Source organism: Thermobia domestica, chromosome 2 (genome assembly GCF_964235325.1).
Source record: "Thermobia domestica chromosome 2, izTheDome1.hap1.1, whole genome shotgun sequence".
In the NCBI taxonomy this organism is placed as follows: domain Eukaryota; kingdom Metazoa; phylum Arthropoda; class Insecta; order Zygentoma; family Lepismatidae; genus Thermobia; species Thermobia domestica.
The window spans coordinates 179,244,192-179,268,425 of NC_137455.1; the positions used below are offsets into that span (position 1 = coordinate 179,244,192).

At 36.0% G+C, this 24,234-nt stretch overlaps 1 protein-coding gene and 1 long non-coding RNA gene across 2 annotated transcripts in view; both read right to left on the reverse strand.

The window, feature by feature from the left end:
• The window catches only part of LOC145677622 (putative SERF-like protein), a 28,466-nt gene extending 13,410 nt beyond the window's left edge, over positions 1-15,056 (reverse strand). The window contains exon 1 of the mRNA XM_081748077.1: positions 14,900-15,056. Coding sequence (XP_081604203.1) covers positions 14,900-14,906 — 7 coding nt within the window. The 5' untranslated portion in view covers positions 14,907-15,056. The remainder of the gene's footprint in view (positions 1-14,899) is intronic.
• LOC145677631 (uncharacterized) lies at positions 41-14,887 on the reverse strand. Its single transcript, XR_014129910.1, has 2 exons — positions 13,589-14,887; positions 41-9,611 (listed from the first exon to the last, which is right to left on the reverse strand). It is a non-coding gene; the product is annotated as an uncharacterized LOC145677631 (long non-coding RNA).
• Positions 15,057-24,234: the final 9,178 nt, after the last annotated feature.

Genomic DNA, 24,234 nt, shown 5'->3' on the forward strand with positions numbered 1-24,234 from the left:
AAATTAAAGTTTATGGTATTTATTTATTTTTTAATAGCAGAATCTAGAATTCCATCTGCTTTGTTTTCAACAAAATTGCGAACATGAGTTGTCAAAATTATTACTATTAACAACAGTAAAGTTTACAATAAATTTGTTAGATAATTCAAAATGTTAATGTTAAAATCTCACTTGAGATTTTCGCCAGATTTCTATTTAATCCATACAAAGCTGAAAACTAACAGGCACTAATCTAAAGTTGATCATCCAAAAGATTATTTTAGTCAAACGTTCGTTCAATAAATGCTTATCATTCTACGCTTTAATCCGACTCACTGAAAACCAATTTTGTTATACATATGAACAGAAAATTTGAGGCTCTGATTACGCGAAATATATTAAATCATCATTATAAACTTCACATCTATTGAAAAGCATCTATGCAATTGGATGGGGTATTTATTTACAGTTTTTCGAAATTACGGCTTTTGAAGGAAGTCAAATTTTCAATTCCTGGTAACTTTATTCGTATTCGAAACCCATCATATCAGGATCATAATATTAGACACCAAAGTACTTTGGATGTTCATTGTGTCGTCCTTCTCACTTGCGTTATTACTGCTGTGGAGGCTAGCAAACTTTAGATGTTTGTGATATTGTTAAACTTGTAGATTTGAAATATGTAATAACCTAACGTAGTGCCATTTGAAAAAAATATGGCTACGTTGGGTTGGCAACATTATTAACCCTTGCCCGGGCAAGATTTTTGTAACGTAGACGGCAACTGGGGATTTACCAACTCGATATGTTCATGACTCACTTGAACTAAAGATAGAAGAATTCAGAATTCTATGTCATCGAAATATTTATGGTTATTGAGAAGAAAGAAAGAAAAAAAGAAAAAAAAGGCTACTGCAGGCCCCCTTGCCCGGATAAGGGTTAACCTGGTGGTATCACAAAGTACTATAAACGATTTCTCCCTGCTGATATTTGCACGGTACAAAATTTCAGTTTTTTTGTTTATTAGTTTGAAGTTTAAAAGGATATACATTTATATATATATATATAAAGGAGGTCCCCAAAAAACAAAACTAACAGTAGTCGGGCGTCTACAAGGCTTATTTTATTCCTTCTGATGTATACAAATAACTAAATTTCGGTACAATTAAGTCACATGCAACTACAGGTCGCTCCATTTTGCTTTTTTTTTTTTTTTCAGAAATAAAAGTGGATCTGAAAAGGGACGCATTGGAAGTGGGGTAACGGCATCCCCGCATTTTTCTTCACTTTTACCCCTTAGTTTTTCTCAAAACAAAGAATGTCACTATTTGTATTACAAAAACGCTTTCTTCAATGGAGTGGGAAAGGTTTTACGATGGTTTTCAACCAATCAAACAATAAAATGCTTCTGTTCATTGTCTTTTATCAAGGCTCCATTATACTTTTGGATAAGACTGATACCTCTTTCAGCTACATCATTCACCATAGGCATTTGTTTTGAAAATTCACAAAATTCTTGAAAAAAAAAAAAATTATCTTGCCCGTGTTGTGGAGTTTGCTTGAGAAAAGATTGAGACTTCTCTTAACCTTTTTTTATTAGGACATCACAAATCGTCAGTGTTTTCTCTGTTACTAGATCCTCCAAACTAAGTTCTTCGGGTTTCTTTGTCAGCTTAAATCGTCGTGGAATATTTGGTAACCTCTCCTCTGCAGACTTTGGACCATCTTTTTCTTTGTTTCTTCTGATACTGTCGTCAAAAAATGCTAATCCTGATAAATGTTCAGACAAAAATCAGAGGTGTCTTGAAAATGCTACATTACGGGAAATAGAGTCCTCTGGGTAAGATTTCAGAACGACAAAAATTAATGTCACTGAGAGGGCCTCGGCTGGTAAATGGAGCTCCATCCTAGTTTCACATAAACAAGGCTGAAAAACAGCGCAAACGTGTGATAATATTGGTTTCGCGCAGTCATCCTAAACTCAGGCTTAATAAAAACTACGTACTTTTATTTACCCGGCTATTAGTACAGCTGCTGTATTACATTACATTGTGGACTTGACACCTATAATATAGTATACAGGAATATTATGGGGCGTATACCCATTACCCACCTAACAACTGTATAGTGCAGCACATATTTACCTTACATTTACGAATGAGCGAGTATATACGGAGGTCGGCATACGCTATATTTTTGAAAATTTATACCTCCCAAAAATTCTAGCATTAGATCGTTGGTAATACTACATGAACAAAAAGGTTCAAATTGAAGTGACCTGTACGGCTGAAACTTAGGAGGTAAGTAGCTTATGACTAGGGGAAAGAAATAAGCCTTGCAGAGGATTATTTTGAACAAGCTGATATTTTGCATTTGGTTTTGGACCACCCTAATGACTTACAAATTGTTTTATATAAAGTACAAAAAAATTCTAAAGTGCATTTAACACAATTTTTTTAGAATATAACGACGCGGAATTCAGTAGAAGAAAGTTGAATACAAGTTCAACAGTTTAATCGATATTCAATACTGATTTGGAAATTCCATAAATATAGATTCGTTATTTCAACACAATCTGATATATCAAGTAGGAAAGGAGTTTGAACGAAAAGTTTTCCCTCATGTCTCATTACGTTCATATTCGTACAGCTATACATATAGACCAGTCCAGAAATAAATATCAGTCCAGATGAGACTCTTAGTTCAATTCTTTCTTAGACTTCAAACTGCTTCTCTCTTTCATGACTTTGTGGTATTTGAGACTGAGATGGTAAGAATTTCTACAGCTATTTTAAAGATCACTTCATTCAATTTCTAATGGAGCTTGTTTCATATTTGTACCAGTTCGCATTTCTGAGATTGCATTTCGTATGCATCCTGATTTTCTCGATTTGGTATACGACACATTGGCTTCATGGCCACCACTGACATATACAATGGATATTTCTAATCAGACTATTGTGTTTACAGGAGGTGTACTTTATGTGTGTGTGTGTATGTGCAAGTTACCAGAATTTTTGAACAATGGTCGTTCCAAGCAATATGTGATAAATGGGGCGATTTTCGGTAAACGACTCAATTCTATATTAATTAGTGTTCAAAAAAAAATCAAATATGAGACATATTAATTGATAGATCTCATTGAGTGCAACATAAGCATATGGCATATGACAAAAATGAAATCTGAGTTTAACGTCTCACAATTGGGTAAATGAGACAATGATTAAAGCAAGTGAATGATGCTGGAAGAATTGGAGTGAAAGTGGGAGGAAACCCACGGATACGATGTTGTCCTCCACAAACTTACTTGGCCGGGAATCGAACTAGGGACCCCACGCATCATCGATGAGCTCTCTATCACTGAGCCACTCTTGCCTCCTCATGCACATTTTTAGAGAATTATTATTTGTAAGGCTAAAAATTATTACGATGAAATTGATACTAATTAAGCTTTACATTATGACCTTAACAACAGTATTATTAACGTCATAATGCTAAATGAAATTTAGCCTAAAATTATCGCTCACATTATTTCTACTCTTTCTATCCTATACACTCATTTCCAGTCAGAAATAGTGTAAGTGAACGCATGTTCTAAGTTGTTTCATAAAATAATGAACGCATACAAAATAATAAGTCTTTTACCTCATTTGCTGGAGGACAATGTAGCTTTAATCAGTCGTTCTTTCCGGAAAAATTTTCGTGGGGGGGGGGGGTACACTTAGTATTCCGAGGGGAACTGCAGGTACTATTCTATTATATTATAGACGTATTATTTTGGTCTCCTCCAGGGGGTACTCTCAAACCTCCGGGGGGCCCCAAAAAAATATGTCTGGAAGAAGCACTGGCTTCAATCTATTTACAACTTAAAATTAAGCTGTCTGGAAAAGGAATCATGATTAATACTGTCGAAACTTGAAAAGATACATTATCATGTGCAGTTTCTGAGTTAAGAAAGGCTAATTTATACAGCACTAAAAACTCAGTCGTTCAGTGCCCATAAGAATTAATAGCTTTTACTCTGGTAGAAAAGGTTTTGATTTACTTAAGTGCTGCACATATAAAGAAATATACTACGAAGTAGTTAATCGTATGTCTTCTTTTTTTCTAATGATAACGCAAACACACTTCTAATACTAACGCTATTACTACTTGTAATAAAAAAATGTCAATAATAATAATAATAATAATAATAAGGGAGATCATACAGTTCTAACGAACAATGGTCATTACAAGAGAAGCGGCATCTCTTTCTGAGGACATGGAAGGCACTGAGGAAAAGATTTGGAGGCCATTGACACGGAAGATATGGTAAAAGGTACTGATGTGGCAAGCTGTGTATTCGGAGGCAGGTAGATGGAGAATTTGAGTTTCAAAAATACAGAAGGCAGATACACTTAGGGATGTAAATTAGGGTAGAATAACTCCAACTACAGGAATATTCGAAAATGTGTTTTTTCTGGTAAGGCACTGGAGCAGGCCAAACTAGTAGGGCAAATTTTACATTTCGGTATACGGTATTTCTTCGAAGGACGTGTAGCATCTAACAATCGATTACTACTCATAAAGATGTGGAAGTTTAATGGCCTTCGGTAAACGCTTTTAAGCCGGGTCGAGAAAGCCGTCCTCTTGTTTCAAGGGAGATGGTAAGATGTCCAAAGTAGAAAATTTTACAGTGCTTTACACATATATAAAATCTTGCTGGGTTTCATGCATGACTGCACTGTTCGATGATACGGTATCTCGGTTGTAGATTGCTGACGAAAGAATTTCTGAGTGGCCAAGGAAGGTTAGGAATGTTTGGCGTGGTGAAGTAGGTCTTGAAATTGAGGTATTAAATAGTGAAAAAAGATAAAATGAAAAATTAGTCTGAAGTTCCATGTTTCTGCTCAGTGAAGTGTATAATTAAATTTACGGAAGTGAATGATATTGAAATTAAAGTTTTGTGCTCTCCCACTGAGAATCGAACTCGGGACCACGTTCACCAGAAGCCACTAGATCAGCGAGGAGGGCTGGTATGGATAGCTGAGTTGATTTTGAGTTCAACGTCCCTTTCAGCAGCGAAGCTATATGAGACGAGACCTATGATTAACGTGGAATCCGGATTACATGAGCTCCCGCCGGGAATCGAACCCGCGTCTCCCCGCCAAAAGCGCGTACGCTGGTATGGATAGTGTTAGTATGTTTCATATATACAGAATGTCATCGTAAAGATGCCCACTCTTAAGGGAAATTAACTTACGAAATTATACTAACTACCGGTATAAAGTTGCAACAAATTGTGGTGTGTATATATATGAATGTATATATATAAGGTAAAGTTCGTTAATTGGTATCCCGTTAAAATAAATAGAATTTCAAACGTTTATCTGAATGATGAAACTGAGGAAATGGCTTAATTCTTCCTACTTTCATTTTCATTCTTATTCTTCCAAAAATACAATTAAAATATCATAATTTGAATATTCAAGTAACCAACTGCAACTCATGCACATTACCAATAAAACACATACATTAAATACACAATACTGTAACATCCATCTTGAACAAAACTAAAAAACCACGTGCTAAACGTATCCAGAGACCGGATACCTCTTACAACTATTACAGACAATGTCATACACATCGTACAATAACATTACAACAGCAACCAATCACAATGCTTACAACCAAGAATCATCACAAAAGGGTGCTAATACCACTAAAAACAAAACACTACTATCTGGAAGTATGTCATAATCTGGGATTAAAACATTCTCCGCTGAGTAATGCAAATATTACAAATCAATGTATGAACACAAGACTAACCTTGATATTGAATTTCTATTAACATGAACAAGTTAAATGGCAAACTAGGAAAACGTTACTCTCGCGAAATGTATTCCCTGAACAACAAAACACTCCCACAAAATAAAAGTAGCAAGTGGAATACTAGACTTTGATGATAAATTAGAAGATGATTTAATGTATAGTAAATAGTTTAGATATTGAAGAAGGACACGCCCTCTAACTCCCAACGCAGACTAAATAGTAATAATATTATTATAATTATTTAACTATGTTTAATAATTTAAAAATAACGTAACGGAACTACTTTTATAAGAATCAGTCTCAGAATACCAAATACCGAATTAAACCCCCTTCCCCCTCCGAGAAGAAAAGTGGACGATAGAACTGTCATAGGGTTAACTTCACAATATCCGCTCCAGCTAGTATACTCATTCAGAAACGAGAAATTATACTCTATTAATTTTATGGAAATGGATCAAAACTTCCCTAACCTTAAGCTAACCCGTTTCTACCCTTACCATACTCTACTATACCTTTTGAAAGCGGCCCTACTTATAGATGCGCAGCTGGAATGTGTATTGTCAAGTTTACCCCCTCACGTTAGCATCAAATCTAGAATTTTGACATGAATTAAAAATACCTGTAAAAATTACAGACAATGAAATGCTTGCATTTGATATAACTCTATATATCGGGTGTTCTAAAAATGGCGCCCACAGACCACAGAGCACTATTCTACAGCCAAAATGAAGCAAAAATGTTGTGATGTTATGCCCTCCGGGGCTTCCTTCGGCCGCTATGGGGAATTAATATTTCGCAATGTGGCAACGTCGCAGATTAACCTGGAGCTATTATTATTACTTCACGAATGTAACAAGCAGTTGAAACGATTGCTATACTAATACATGATGCTAGCGTCAATCAATATCGACTTTAGCTGCCATCTGGAATGAATTGATGTAACTATTTGATAGATTGGTACAGGCCTAATCTATGGGTTTTTATTAGCGAGTTGCCACATAGTGCAATTTGTGTCTCCAGAGGAGGACTCGAAAAGTATATAAATATATATACTTTTTGCTTTATTTTGACTTGTAGAATGGTGCTCTGTGGTCCGTGGGCACTATTTTTAGAACATCCGATATATGACCACTTCGGTAATATAACAGTTACCACACTTCGTGTGCCGATTAACAATCTGTGTGCATACATATATTATTTATGAATTTGTATTCTATTAACATATAGAAGTAAATTCATATCTTTAGCGACTAGTGAAATGGGATGGGGGTGTATGCATAATAAAGATGTTCGTGGAACCCATAACGTGTTGCAGAAAATGAACTCTCAGAAAAAAGATGTCTTCTTCGAACAGTTTAGATAGGAAATATTTCTTGAGATGTTTTCTCATTTTGACACTTCGGTGTTCATAATTTCTACATTTGATAAATACTGCTAAATATTTGTGATCTTTAGGTTTGTATCTTGTGAAAAAATAAATTTATCAAATTTAGTTTGCGATCAGTGGTCTATTAAAAAGTAGAGAAAAAATTAAAACAGTAGACAAGAAGAAAGTGGTTTACGCAAATCATCAAATTAAATAAATGACAACTAACCTTACAGTAACAACGTACTTATCCCTGAGATGTTTTCGAGAACCGTTCCTGCTCTCATCCTCGATCGCTCAATGTATGTACGAAGAACAGTGAAATCATAGAATTCACATACTCATTGGCTCATAAACTAACTGTATATAAAGAATACAAATCATGTTATGAAAAATAGCTGGCCAATTAATAAACAATCCTATAACTCACGTATATAGTGAATAAATAGACATAATAAACGTAACCGAAACAAGACGTGCATAATCTAAAAAAGTTATTTATTTCGTTTTAACTTAAAGTGTTTCGTTTCTCATCTTGATTAGCCATTGATAACTATAAAACGTAGAGATTAAGCACATGGAAATGAAAATTAAATAAAATTACTAGTTTTACGTCCTACAAATATGCCCTCTAGGCTAAAGGAAACTAATAATTAATGAAAAATTGGTGTGGGAGAAACTTGGGAAAACCCCAAACACGTTATCCACCACAAATTCACGTTGCCGGGGATGGAACCAAAAGACCCATCGCACCCGAGATAAATGCGCTAAGCCAGCGCCTCTCCCTCACACAAACACATGGAGAAGTTGTTACGATAAATATAATTAAAACAATATTTCCGTTCACTCGAGCAGACGGTTCTAGCAAACAGAAAATTTATAGGTAAAATACTATGTGAAGTATTTTCTGTGAAAGAATGAATATAAGTAATTTCTATCAGTGCACAGCATGTTGAAATGAATTTTGAAAAGTAGAACTGAAAGCTGTAACCTAACCTGAAAATGTAAGATATCTATCAAAATTTAGTAGAACCAACCTGAAAGCTCAAAATTACCCAAAAATATAAAAAAAAAACTGTCAAAATTTGGTACAACAGTCTTCTGGAGTAATGCTCAATATTCTTCGTGCAGTTTTTGCAGAAGTTCCAAAAATGTTTATTAACGTAATACGCCTATACAATATTCTTATTCACAAGAGTAATGTATTAAAACTACGCTATATTATTGATTTATAGCACGTCGTACGGATTAACATCAATATTAAGAATATGGGTTCCATCGAACGCCTTTTTTTAAATCTTTAATTCCTTTCGTAATACATGGAGGTAAACTTTACAAAACGCGCCCCAGCTGCGCATCGATTTTCATAAAATTAATAGTGTGTAATTTCTTGTTTGAGTGCTCATACCAACGGGAGCAGGCATTATAAAGTTAACCTGCAAATTGAAGTAGACTATTCACTATACAACAGTATATTGAACAACTTCTGCTTTTAATGCCTTAAAAGCTAAATGTTTTCAAGATTGTTTCACAATTCTGTTGCAAGTACCAAAACCTGAGAAAGCAGGGTTTTCAAAAACGATGGTTTTTATTATTTTTTTTAAGTATTTTTGGTTTAAACCATTTTTTTTTAAATAAATAATTTGCTCTATTTATATTACATATGGACAGAAATAGGTTTGCTTCGCCTTGGTGTTATTATGCAGCAACGGGGTTATGCTGCAAGAGATCACATAAGCTTAAAGCGGAATCCAAACCGCATTTCGGCTTACATCCGAGAGAAATTGTTCTCCATTTGGACTCGAAATCGGGACTAATTGGCCACAAATACGATGAATCTGTCGACTCACTCACGAAGGACTCCTGATGAAAAAAATACGTTGTAGTGATCTTTAGAAACTTTGTAATATAATAGTTAAGAGTCATTTCTGTAGAACAAAAACAAACAGTTGCACAAATAAAACCATTATACAGAATTATACATAAATTGGACTCCCGCCTTAGCTATTGGAAAAATCCTGTTATTACTTTAAATGCAAAGCATTCCCGTTATTGCTTGGCATGTAAAATTTTATGGTCAACATATCATAATCAGTACGCTAAAACTGAGGTACGGTATTAAATTTACTATGTAGATATCATTCAATTAAATTAAAACTGGAAGTCCAATTCAAGCTAATGTTGGATGCTACGTAGGCAGTCGAAAGATTTTGCCAATTTCTATCAATATATTTAAGCAACCTCGGCTTCTTTATAAAACAACAGGCGACTTAAGTTTAGAGTTGCCCCTCCACTTTCAAACCTACAAAAGAACTACTTAAAACATTAAAAATTGTTAGCTTAGCTTAGGTTCGGTTGGGTTTTTAGGTTAAGTTCAGTCCAGTCTGAAGGTGTTCCTCCACCTTGCAACATTCAAAAAACAGTGCTTAAAATATTAAAAATTGTTACATGGTGCCTTCCATTTCAATTCAGGCAGAGCATGTACCATCACCATCTCAGATATTGTTGAAATTTTTTTTATAGCAACTAGACATGTTTTTAAGAGACCCATATTTTTTTGTTTTGTCGAAAAAAATTTTCCCGCCAAGTAATGGGCCATCAAAGACGGGGAGTACAATTTATGAATTGTAGAAGACATGGAAAATGGTCAATTTCGGAGCCTCACCATTCGACTATGGAGACAGGTAGAGTTATAATTCTTGTTGTGGTATGTACATAGGGATATAAATAAACTATATTTTATTATAGTTTGGTTTGCGCATGCGTATCTTTTTGTACATAAATTAACAAATGAACGTCAATTTATCTGAAAAGTCGAAGTTTGTGAATTTTTTTCGAGCACTTCCGGTTCGAATTTTAAAATTCTGTTTTCACGGTTGGTAAGACCTAGTTACCCGCTTTCCGAAAAAAATTTTGTATCGCTTCTGTGGTCAACCGTTTTGTCGCAAAAAATTCGAGAAATTGTAAAATTTTCAAAAATCGCCATTTTTGGACGCAATTTTCTCGAAAACACCATTTTTTAAAATTCTGAAATTTTGTCAGATGGTTCAACTTTACCTGAATAATAAACACACCAAATATCATTCTCGACCAATGCTTCATGGATTAACTGCAGCCTTTTAAAGTTAGCGAAGTTTCGCTAATTTTGATGTCACAGTTAGCAACACTGGGAACAATAAAAGTGCAATGATTTGATGATGTTTGTGGTTCATATTCATTAAATGAAGAATAAAAGGTTTTCTTGGCTAGTTTTCTATTATTTTGAACAAAGAGGCTCTCTGGAATAGTAAAATGAGCCCCCCCCCCCCCTACTCCTTCGTTTTCTTAAACTGAAGTGATCTGAGGTGGAAATTACGATTACGAAACACACAAATTTTAAGTTTACTTGAAATGGCCATCCAATGAATTCTGATGATCTATAAAAGGCCTAAAGTATTACCTCAGTATGATTTGGAATGCTCCAGACAAAGTCTCAAATAAGTGTGATGTCATTACAGTGATCGAAAAATGACAAAAAGTTAAAAAAAAATCGAAACGTTTTCTTACGCGTTCCAAAGAAATTTACTGAATTTTTAAACAGAACAATCCCAGCATAAAAATCGGTCACTCGGAATTTTATAGTATTCGACTAAAGTGTGTCAGTCCGCAACCTGAGAGGGAAGTGTGTGTGTGTGTGTATTGTGCAAATTTTAAGTTAGCTGCTACTGCGTTGCTACAAATCAAAGGTGCAACCTGTATTGAAGCTGTCATGAGTGACCTATTTCCTTTAGTAGTATGATCCGTAGAAAATGACAGCTGTCTTCTTCAAGAATGTGGTGAATGTCCTGGAGTGGAAGAAATAAGTGTGGTGTCTTTAATTATTGATCCTGATGAAAATGAAAGTGGTTACGTATGCCATATGGGAGGATAATGATCTCGTTAAAAAAAAAATAAATAAATAACTGTGCCACTTTCTGTTTTCGTATCGTACATTGCCAGTTTAACTGTAAGAATTGTAATTCATGACTACATCAAGAAAATCCAAAGAGAATCAATTGCTACCGAAAACCACCGTATAAAATTTCAAGATACAAATTCTATTTTACTTCATGTGGACTTCGTTGAAAACTGGATTGTTATTCTGCAAAGTGAAATTCAGAGTTATCACCGAAATATGAAACAATTGACAGTTTTGTTGTAATAAACGACGATAAAACACACGATTCGGCTCATGTACTCATAGTCATAGACAAGATTCTAAACACTCGAAGAAAAGCGAAAATATATTTTATAGAAAAAGGTTTGAATACGTGAAAATAGGTGTCTACAATTTCCCAAACCGTGTCAGTGATTTCTGATGGTGCTGCATCCTACTTTAAAAATCGCTTTCAGATGTTCGAGATGCAGACAGGTCCGATAAAGCAGTGTTTTTGCAGTGAAATCGGCCATTCAAGGGTCTCTGCGACGGTAGTGGGGAAGGGAGGGGGACAAAGAATGTGGCAACGCACCATAGCCTTAGGCTAAAACAGATACACAGTATTAAAACCGCAGAAGAAAAAAATGAAATGAAATCTTTAAGTTTTACGTTCCACGGTTATGCCGGTTAGGCTAAAGGAGACGGTGATTATGAGAAATGAATGAAATGGTGGAATGCAGAACGGCACGAGCTGGGATTGAACCAGGGACCCCAAGCACCGGAAGTGAACGCTCTACCACTGAGCCACCGCGTCCCCACTAAAACCGCAGGAGAATTCGTGAGTATAGTGCAAGTACAAACTCCGGGTATTACTCTCGTTTTGTTACCTGGAACTGAATTCGACGACTTCCGGAAGAAAAAAGGGAAAGTATGCGACCGATGACTGGTATTCAACGAAGTTATCTTCGGCTTTCGGAAAATTGCGAAGTTTTTATGGCAGTAATGGGTCACCATGAACTACCTTCATACTTCCCCCAAAATCGAACTTTTGCAATTCAAAGTGTAGATTTAAGAAATCTGCAAAAAGGAACTTTTGTTATATATGCAGCGCTACGTATGATAACCAGTGGTGCGAAGCAGAAATATTGTGAATAAATCATGAATTACGTGAAGTTAGGGTGCTGTTTATGCTTCCACATGAACCTTCAGCAGGGTACAGGTTTCCAGAAGAGCATAAGAGAAGTGAAAATAAGTGTTTTGTGACTATCGACAATGTGCTACGCAGGGGCGGATCCAGGACGAACTTCTGGGGGGGGGGATTGTAATACTGCTACTTAGAGCTACTTTTAAGAGCTCCAAACTCTGGGATGGGTTTTATTTATATATAAATAAGAAAGTTTCTTCTTCTAGGGGGGGGGCGGCAATCGTCCCCCTAGATCCACTCCTGGATGAGTTATGAGTGAACCAGCATCTATTGGAGCATCTGCACGGTTACATGCTATTAGCAAAGAAGACAACAACCAAGCAAATGATTGGTCCATGTAAAAAAAAAAAAAGTGAAATTTTGTTTCCGAAGACCATTTTAAGTAAGTGAACTTGAAATTTGTGTGTTTCGTAATCGTAATTTCCACCTCAGATTACTTCAGTTTAAGAAAACGGAGGAGTAGAGGGAGGCTCATTTTACTATTTCAGAGAGCCTTTTTAATCAAAATAATAAAAAAAACAGCCAAGAAAACCATTTATTCTTCATTTAATGAATGTGAACCACAAACATCATCAAATCATTGCACTTTCATTGTTCCCAGTGTTGCTAACTGTGACATCAAAATTAGCGAAACTTCGCTAACTTTAAAAGGTTGCAGTTAATCCATGAAGCATTGGTCGAGAATGATATTTGGTGTGTTTATTATTCAGGTAAAGTTGAACCGTCTGACAAAATTTCAGAATTTTAAAAAATGGTGTTTTCGAGAAAATGGCGCCCAAAAATGGCGATTTTTGAAAATTTTACAATTTCTCGAATTTTTTGCTACAAAACGGTTGACCACAGAAGCGATGCAAAATTTTTTTCGGAAAGCGGGTAACTAGGTCTTACCAACCGTGAAAACAATTTTAAAATTCGAACCGGAAGTGCTCGAAAAAAATTCGCAAACTTCGACTTTTCAGATAAATTGACGTTCATTTGTTAATTTATGTACAAAAAGATACGCATGCGCAAACCAAACTATAATAAAATATAGTTTATTTATATCCCTATGTACATACCACAACAAGAATTATAACTCTACCTGTCTCCATAGCCGAATGGTGAGGCTCCGAAATTGACCATTTTCCATGTCTTCTACAATTCATAAATTGTACTCCCCGTCTTTGATGGCCCATTACTTGGCGGGAAAATTTTTTTCGACAAAACAAAAAAATATGGGTCTCTTAAAAATATGTCTAGTTGCTATAAAAAAAGTTTCAACAATATCTGAGATGGTGATGGTACAATTTTATATTTTTTTGCCTGAGTTGAAATGGAAGGCACCACATGTTACTTGGGAGTTTCTAGAACGTAGGTCTCCTTCATCACACACAGTATTGCCGAGCGAACGATAGCGAGTGAAGGCGGGTTAAAAGCCCTGCAGGGCGTTATTTTCTACCTTTATTACGGGTTAAGTGCCGTACCGCCGGACCAACTTTAGGAAATTTGCCGAGTCAATTGGAGAATTTATTTAAGTTTGTGAGAAAGGATGAGCACAAGGCAGGTAAGGGGAATAATAAAAGTTAAGAACGTGGTTGCATTTGTTGATTATTTTTTATGTTAGCGGCACTGTATGTGGAGGCGGATGGAATATTTCGCAGAGAGGTACAGTTGTTTTACTATACGGATCCAGAAATTGTAAAAGGTACAGAAAAAAAAAAAAAATTGGCAAGTCTTTAATTTGCCCATTTCATGTCGAGAACAGAACCCAACCAACCTTTGCCGGGCTTCTAACTCGTTCCAACTACTACTATTACTACTCCTGCTTCTACTACTACGAATACTTATATTATGGATCCGTATTAAAGTAATACTGCACGCCTAACGTAACTTAATGTAATCCAATAAAATATAACCGAATGCAATACACTTTCGTGCTTTTTTTCAGTTTTCAAAGTGGTCCGGCGATACGGCACAAATGTCTAAATCTGTTGAAAAAAAAAAAAGTTCAAACCAACCAACCCTGTGAAAAAGCAAACGCAAGCAACGTATAGATACTAGGGTGTCAAAGGTGCTGGTGAGGGAGCTGCTTTTCCCAATGTCTTAAAAATACTTCGCTCTCTTTCTTTTCTTTTTTTCTCGAAGTTTAGATAACAATACTCTTGTTAACAAGTTAATGAAGTATTGATCATCATGAAGTAATGCTCATCAATAAATTTTCATATTGGCACCCAGGTTCTCAACCTAAATTCAGTAACTAACTGCACCTATTTACTTTCATCAATCAGCGCAATTACATTATCCACACGTCTATAGATAAGATTTGAATCCATCTACATCATCTTAACTTCGTAGAAATCGTTAAGAACTGCTAATTTCGGTTACCGAAATGAAAAAAAAAAAATCGAATTTAGTTAATTAACATCTACGACCCATATCTTAAAATTACTCTTCTTATTCTGTAACAGCTACTAGCCACTTAAAAGGATGCGAATTTCTCAAGGGAAAAATTCTCATTACGTTATGTCAAATATCACGGAATGCCAAAATGGGACATGGCAGTCTTTCAGAAAAACAGTAAAATTATTACCTAAACCGCGTTCCCTCAGAAATATTTCTGGCTCATAAAGACTACATTATAAACTGAATTCATTACATTACTTACGAGTCATTTTTGGATCTTATGAGGCGAGAGATCCGACCCCAAAATCCGAGACTTGGCCTTCCACGAACTTTCCAGCAAGTTTTCTTGTCCTTCCTCGTCAACTTTATATCATAGCCCACTAATCTCCAGTCTGCTCAGTCTATTCATACTTTCACTGCTGTATTTTCTGCTGTTGATGATGAACAGAAGAACCACTTCTATAATGAAAATGTTTAATATTCTAGCAGATAAACTACATTATTGAAATCGTATCGCTAGGATTACTGATAAATATACTGCGTTCCGTCTTTTATTATAAAACAATAATATAACGGAACATTGCATATAGCGCACATGAGACTGTAATATCTTTATTCTATGAAAACTTTAACATCTGGAAACATGTTATATGGGACCACTTGCGTGGTTCCGTTATTTCTTTGCGGCCTCTATACGAGCGTAAGGATTCATATTCATGCGTTTGTTTGGAGTCTTATTATTATATATTTCCTTGAAAATTGAGTACATAGAGTAAGTGGTTTCGTACTCAAGCTGCAATATAACAATATATCAGCAATGCATATAACAGTGGCGTATCGAGAGTTCACGTAACAACAGACACTCTCTCCATCTGGGCATCATTCCATATTCGTTAACGTCAGAGCAAGACAAATTTTGCGTTCTGGTTTGAGATTTTTTTTTTATATATAACTTATTCTTTTCGCGATATGAGATATTCATGCAAATTCTCTGTATTGAAATATTCTACCTACAACAATTTTATCTCATGTTCACACCTATATGACTTAGCATATGTGTATTTTTTTTTCTTTTCGAGAAAATTTTGAAGCTACTTCTTTCCTTGACACCTGAAATATTGAAATGGGTTAGAAGAAATTTTTAATTTACATTTCATATCAATGTTTTACGTTTATTTTTGATTTAAATATTAACCACCTTATGCAGAGTCGTTCTGACGAGTGATTACTACCATACTAAAGAGGTCGACTAACATGTTTTCTACAGTAGCTAGGTCGTTAGTATGACGCTAATCATACGTTAAAACAACTCTGCATAAGGCCCTAAATCTCTATTTTTACTGGAAACTTCTATTACTTGTATTATTTGCGTTTCGTTGCAATCAGCTAATTTTGCGAAGATTGATATGGAATGAAGCCCACGATTACTGTTGAATGCCCACCTCTACAAATATTTTCCAATATTTTTACATAGCAAATGATATATTACTAGGATAAGGGGTAAAAGTGCGGGGACGTCGTCCCCCTACTTCCAGAAAATATCTGTGGCGTCCCCCACCTTCTAAAAAAGTTACAATGGGCAAAGATGGGCACGGGGAACGACTTGACGTCATGCATCCCCCTACATTTTCAGATCCACTTTTATCCCTGACTAGGATTATCATGTAAGGACAATTTAAGAAAAGAGAAAATTTATAAAATTCACACAAAAATTATACTCCGTTCTTAATGGCATATTGACAAAATGTAATTTCCGCAATTTTTTTAAAAAAAAGGTACACGTTACTGAAATATATTCTTACAGCTGGCTATTCTTGAAAATTTAACATTTACTATTATTTACAAATATTAATTGTTACGAATTTTGTGCACCCAAAGAAGAGGACATTTCACTAGTTTGGAAGGCCCGAGAAATGACATGTCCGGGTAAATATAGACATACGGGACCTATTTCTCGAAACTACTAGACTTGTAGTACTAATACAAAGTTTTTTAAAAAATCAAATATTAAACTGTTGTATATTATTATTCTGGGGCTAATGATTTTTGTTTTCTTAATTTTAGATTTGGACCTGAAAATGTTTCTTCCACGTTTCTCGATCTTCAGCTTTCTCTTTTAACTCCCAATATTTTGTTCTGTTTTTCAAAACATTGATCAGTTGCTTTCTTCTTCCTATTCCTCGCTTTCTTTCCATATTTCTTTCTATGGCGGTATGAAGAAGACAATTACTTGCCAAGATATGGCTAGAAGCGTCCTCTTATCTCCTATCTGTTTTGAAACACCTTCGTTTGTTACTCTCTCTGTCCACTTTATCTTCTCCATTTTCCTCCAACACCAGATTTCGAAACTCTAAAGATTTCTTTTTTGTGGTGGACAAACACCGTGTGCGTGGGTTTTCTCGGGGTTCTCCCGTTTCCTCCCACTTTCTTCATTCCACTATTTCATTCATTACTCATCATCACCGTCTCCTTTAGCCTAACCGGCATAACCGTGGGACGTAAAACTCAAAGATTTCATTTCATTTTTTCTAAAGATTTTCTTGTCTAAACTTCCATAATGTCCAAGTCTCTGAACCATACAGTTCAATGCTCCATGCATAGCACTTGACCAACTTCTTCCTGAGTCCAATATTAAGCCTGCTAGTTAAGAGTGATGTTTTTTTTTTTTTTTAATACCTCTATGGCTATGGCTATTCTTCGCCTAATCTCTTTGCTGCAGTAAGCGTCTCTCGTCAAAATACTTCACAGATACTTGGGATGATGAACCTATTCAAGTTCTCTTTGTTCTATTCTGATCCATAAGGACGTGTTCTCACGGGATATTTTCATGATATTCTATTTTTTGGTGTTGATTTCCATTCCACATAGTTTTCCAACTATTTTGACAGTCATCACTGTAAGTTTTCTTTAGTTCTAGCTATAATAACAGTATCATCCGCATAGGGCCTACTTGACCTTGTTAATGATCTGCCCTTAAATCTTGAAATCCTCCATTCTTATTAATGGTTTCTTCATTAAACATTCACTGTAAATGTTGAATAATTGGGCGACATAGTACATTCTTGTCTGACTTCTCTTCCAACCTCCACACTCTTAGTTTCTCCTTCATTAAAGCGCAATATCACTTGTTGTCCTATGTACAGATTGCGAATGAGTTGTCGGTCTCTTCATTTGACCCCGATTTCTTTAAATATTTTTAGAAGTTCCGTTCAATTGACCCGGTCGAAAGCTTTATGCCAGTCGATGAAGCACAAACGCATCCTTTCTTTACAGGGCGGTGCGGAAGTAGGAGTACCCCCTTTAGTTTCAACAGTATAGTCTTAGTTATGGTAGAATGTCTGTATACAGTTACCTTGAAGTCTTAAGAGTTTTAAGTCATAAATATCAGTATGATCACTATCCATGTCTTAACACAGCTAACTTCTGCGCCAAGTTCTCGCAGATTTTCTGCGTAGACGTTTCCTGGCCGCTGGATTGGAAGAGGTTGTGCATCTTCACCAGTTCCCTTTGCCTGGCCTCCAAGAAGTCCCGATCTGACGACACCTGACAATGCTTTCTGAGATTTCATAAAGCAACGAGTAAGAAACACTCGATATCACACAATGAAGGAATTACGAGCAACTGTGGAACACGCCTTCACCCTCGTGATCCGGGATATCTCCGGGAAGCATCTGCAAGAATTTGACGCAGAATTCAGCTGTTACGACATGGATGGTGATCATACCGATGTTTGACTCTTAAAACTCTTAAGACTTCAAGGTAACTGTGCATATACATTCTACCTTTACTAACACTATACTGTTGAAACTAAAGGTAGGTTACGCCCACTTCCGGACCACCCTGTTCATCAAAAACTTGTTATGGTATAATTCTGTTCAATGCAATAGCATTTCTAGTGCGTTTTCCTTTCTGGAATCCAAATTGATCTTCATCTAACATCTCTTCTATCTTCATTCCAACCGCCTGTTCAGTATGCTCGCAATTAACTTTCCAGTGGGAAATAAGGCTAAAGGTTCTGTGATTGCTGCACTTTTTTTTTTTTGCTTGTTTTTTCTTGGGTAATGCAATCATTGTAATATCAAGAAAATCCTTTGGCCATTCTCCACTCAGGTAGATCTTGTTAATGAGTAAAGTTGGTATTTTCATTGCATTGTCTCCCAATCCCTTGAGTAAATCTACTGGTATGTCGTCGTTTCCAGTGGCTTTCCTCCTTCGCATATCTTTGATGGCTTGTACTACTTCACTTTTCTATATACTGGGTCTTTTTTCTTCATCACCCATCTCTTCCTCAGCTTCGATAGCAATATCTTTGGGGCTGTTCTTCTGATCATACATATCTTTTATATATTCTTCCCAAATTTCAAGGATTCTTTGATAGTCAGTGACTACATCACCTTGTTCATCTTCGATTCCAAACGTGCGGATACTTTTGTTATCTTTCCCTTCTAATTCTTGTGCTTTCTGATACGTTAGATCATGTCTGCCGCGACATTCAAGTTCCATTATTACTTCACATATATGTTCCATGTACTTTTCTTTGTTTCTTAATTCATTATTCAGCCTTCTGTATTCTTTTATGTTCGTGGTTTTCGCCCTTCTGCGTTCCTACATTTTCTTATGCATCGCATCAGTTATCCATGTTTTTCTCCGTGCTCTTTCCATCCTCGTTATTGCGGAGTGTGTCTAGTAGAATCTGGTTAACATTTCCCCAACTATTTTCTACATTAGCTACCATATCACCAATTGCATAGAATTTCTCTTCAATCTGTACTTTCACATCACTGTCCATACTTCCGAGTCGCTCTAACACTGTAAGTTCCATTTTCGATTTCTCCCCACATTTTTCTTGATTGACTTTAACCAGGTTTGCACTTCGGCCACTAGGAGGTTGTGATTCGAATCGATATTCACTTCCGGTAGTGTCTTCACATCTCGTACACTGTTCCTGAAACGTTGCTTGACACGAACGTAATGGATTTCATAGCGTTTCTTATCTCCTGAACTTTTCCACGTGTATAGCTTGGTTTTTCTTTTCTCAAACCACGTGTTTATCACCACCATATCTTCATGCCGGTGACCACCTGATGGTGCATCCGCATTTTAGGACATTTTCTCTTCCTAAGAACAAGAAGGTGCCCTGACCTCCACCTGCTCATCCGCCCTCCGAAAAGGCCATAGACACTTGGCAGAGGCTGACTCCTTATCCCGGGAGTCAGCCGGTCCCCACGTACATTATTAGCCGCCTAAGACGTTGCCCGCTTTCACCCGCGAGGAGGTATAGGTTGGGATTTTCCCTTCGTTTAGGATGAGACCAGAAGGCTTTTCTCAAACCTCTGCAGTACTTTATGGTAAATGTTAATGAAAAAAAAAAGTAGTGAATAATGCTCTGCTCCGCTTTCCTACCTTTATACACACACTTTAGAATCGGTTTGTGTCACAATTGTGTCAGTGATTTAAAAAAAAAAAATGAGAAGGCGATGAAACATGAACGAATTATTCTGGTACTGTGTTTGATGGATAGTCTTTGTACCAGTATTTGAAGTTCCATTCAGTGTTTTGTAGGCAACTATGAGACGCTACATATAATTGAAGTTATAAGTCCATATTAATTTGAATCATTACCACTAAAATCTTTTAAAAAAATAATATAAGAAATGACAGTTAATATGGAAATTAAAATGGCAATAGTAGAAAAGTACAACGGGTTAGTGATTTTCTTATTTGTTAAAGGCTATTCTTCTCATTTTATACCTCTGCTTACTGTTACAGTATGTATCCTCCCCCCGTCATAGCCTCTTGCTGACGCCATTGTTGTCGCCACTTACACGGTGTGATTCCGCGTATGTACAATTGTACGTCCCGCTCGTTTCAGACCAGTATTTACTCTTTCCTTTGGTTCCGCATGCAGAAAACCTCGCATCGTCTGACTTTGACCTCGTAATGCGATCGTGTTGCTGCCACAGAGGAAGAAATATGCCAACGTGTTTCCTCTCGACGTTTCTCCCATTGTGCGCTTGTTTCAGTGGAGGCACAACCAACCCCTGTTTCCATGTCAAATTTTGCAGATGACCTCGTTGGAGATATTCACGATACGCCACTGGTGTCGCTATTATTTGTATTGCATTCTACACATACGATTTGATAGTTCAATTGTTTGTTTGACGGCTCTATGTGCATTATTAGCTGAGATAAAGGCCTGCTACGGGTAGTCAGATACAAGTCTTCAACAACGCCACTAGCGGCTAAATGGGACAGGATATGACAAAGTTTGTCCTCTAAAAGTTGCTTGGCATTTAATGTCCTTTCGAACGATTCCAACAGTTATACCACTTCCCATTTCAAATTTTGAAGTTGCCCCCCGTTGGAGGTATTCACGAGACGCCACTGGTCTCGCTACTATTTTTATTACATTCTACACATACGATTTGGTAATGCAATTTTTTGTTTGAAGGCTCTACGTGCAGTATTAGCTGCGATATAGGCCTGGTACGTTCTTATTGAATCACCCTGTATCTATCTATCTATCTATATCTATATATATCTATATATATATATCTATATATATCTATATATCTATCTATCTATATATATAAGGGCGAAAACCACGAACATAAAAGAATACAGAAGGCTGAATAATGAATTAAGAAACAAAGAAAAGTACATGGAACATATATGTGAAGTAATAATGGAACTTGAATGTTGCGGCAGACATGATCTAACGTATCAGAAAGCACAAGAATTAGAAGGGAAAGATAACAAAAGTATCCGCACGTTTGGAATCGAAGATGAACAAGGTGATGTAGTCACTGACTATCAAAGAATCCTTGAAATTTGGGAAGAATATATAAAAGATATGTATGATCAGAAGAACAGCCCCGAAGATATTGCTATCGAAGCTGAGGAAGAGATGGGTGATGAAGAAAAAAGACCCAGTATATAGAAAAGTGAAGTAGTACAAGCCATCAAAGATATGCGAAGGAGGAAAGCCACTGGAAACGACGACATACCAGTAGATTTACTCAAGTTCATTTTATATACGCATTAATTTATTCGGTTTAGCACAGCTTCAAATTTTTTTTATAGATAGTAACAGATTATTTTCTGTTTTATTATTATTTTCTGCTTTTTAGTGTTTTTTAAAAGTCAGTTCATATATTTTTTTATAGTTTTTACTGTTACATGTTCTTTTTATTTATAATGGCTCAATCGTGTATTCGATCAAATCTTTCAATCTCAACTCATTTCGCGACTTCATACAATGATGAAATTTTGAATATCGATATAAGTCGGGAGACAGTATAATATACAATTGTTACCTCTATATACAGGGTGTTTGAAAACAACACCGACAACGTTTGGGAGATGATTTCTGAGACCAAGATAAGACAAAATGTATAGACCAACCTAGGAGCAGAAATGCTTCTTTTGGAGTTATAGGATACCGAAAACATGAAAATATGAACTTTAAAGGTCCATAGCCCCAAAACTATGGGACCTACCGTAGTTCACTTTGGAACTAGATCTAATATGTGCGCTATCCAAAAATACATGTTTCAGAATCCTAAGGTACTCACGCAACAATTTTTAAAGAGGTAGTTGCGGAGTACTTCAAATTATATACCCATAGCCAAACTACCTCTATAAAAATTGCTTCGTGAGTACCGTAGGATTCTGAAATATGATTATTTGGGTAGCGCACATATTAGGTCTAGTTCCAAAGTAAAGTCTTACCCAACTACGGTAGGTTCCATAGGTTTGGGGCTATGGACCTTTAAAGTTCATTTTATATATATATATTCGGCAGCTTCGTATAACTCGGAAAAGAAGCATTTGTGCACCCGGTTGGTCTACATTTTTTGTCTTATCTTGTCAGAAATCACCTCCGAAACGTTGTCGATGTTGTTTTGAAACATCCTATATTTATTCTATATTTGCTTAGCATTGCTCTCATAACTATTCATTCTATTTCGTTATGGAAACAAAAATGCTCTGCAAGTGGTATGTCCAGTAGAACATCCAGGGAATATTCATAAATTACGTTTCAGAATGTGAAATCATGATAGACTTCAGGCAAGGGCGCCGATCCTTGGTGGCCGCACCCCCCAAAGCTCATGTGGGCCCGCTCATTGTATTTGTGAATATACAATATCTGGCATAATTTGAGTGTAAATTGTCTTAAAATTCTCATATATGCCTGCTGCATCTGAATGGGCCCCACCAAATTTACAGAGAAATCGGTACCCTTGGCTTCAGGAATTGATTGAATGCAAGAACATAACGAAAAATAACTAACAATAATCTTTAATAAGATAATAATTAATCCTTTTATAAAATGCATGGAAAAGGGAATCTATCCATCATTTCAGGATAGATTCCACCTCCGCAGCTAACCCTCAAGTCAAACCGGAAATGGTAGAAAACTGTTTCCGGTTTCAATGTTGAACGCCATTGAGCAAAAACGGCGATAAATACGGACAAGTGTTTTTGGAATCGATTCAGCGTTTCATGAAAATATAGCATCTTCACCTGTACTACTCTACTAAAACCGAAAGTGCTAAAATTTACTAGTACTTCCGGTTTAATTGTTGATCGCCATACAACAAAAACGGTAATATATATCGACAAACTGTTTGCTGGAATAGATTTTGTCTCAAGAGAAGAAACCACGTCAACTCGTAACACCCTATTGAAATCAGAATTGGTATAACTACACCAGCAGTGGTGGCTTTAGCGGGTAGACCAGGTAGGGACGGGCATACTCAAAAATTTTTAAAAAATATATAAAAGCTACTCTGAGAAAAAGAATTGTAGGTGGCGTACTTAAAAAGGTAGGATACATGCGTAATTCCTGTAGTTTTTGGACTTAACGTACAGCAGACGTATAACTGAAAACTTGTGTTTTATAATATTTTTCGTATAAGTGTTCCATCTATACGTACTTTCCATATGAAACAATATAGGCGGTCAGGATCTCACATACAAATGGACGTATATAACATATAGCTGAGGAATGTAACATAAGTATATGCATGTAATATATGGAAAACTGTTAGATGTCAGACATCCTGCAACGGCATGATGTAACATCTAACGGCAGTGCCTATGTAGCAGTGTTGGGCAAAATCAATTGAAATCAATTGCAATTGATCAATCAATTGAAAGTAATTGCTCTGAAAATTAATTGCAATTAATTTCAATTTGTAATTGACAATTAATTTTAATTGCAATTGAATTCAATCATAAAATTTGCAATTAAATTTTCGTCAATTGTTAATTGTTAATTGGTCACCAGGCAATTGAAACTTTTAATTGTTAATTGTCAATCGCAAAGTGTGCAATTAAAACATTTAATTGTTAATTGCAATTGACAACTGAAACATGTAATTGTTAATTGTAATTGTTACTTGCAATTGAAATCAGCAATTAAAACTGAAGATCAGAAGATGTGTGTATATTGTGTTGTTCACTTGTTACTGTTTTACATGTTTCAAATAAGGTACTTATAAGAAATGCGGGGTAACTATAATCCCTTCGCCTCCCTGGAAAGAAAGCCATGAAACTATTTTTTAAATATATTATGTTTATGGTTCTATCCCT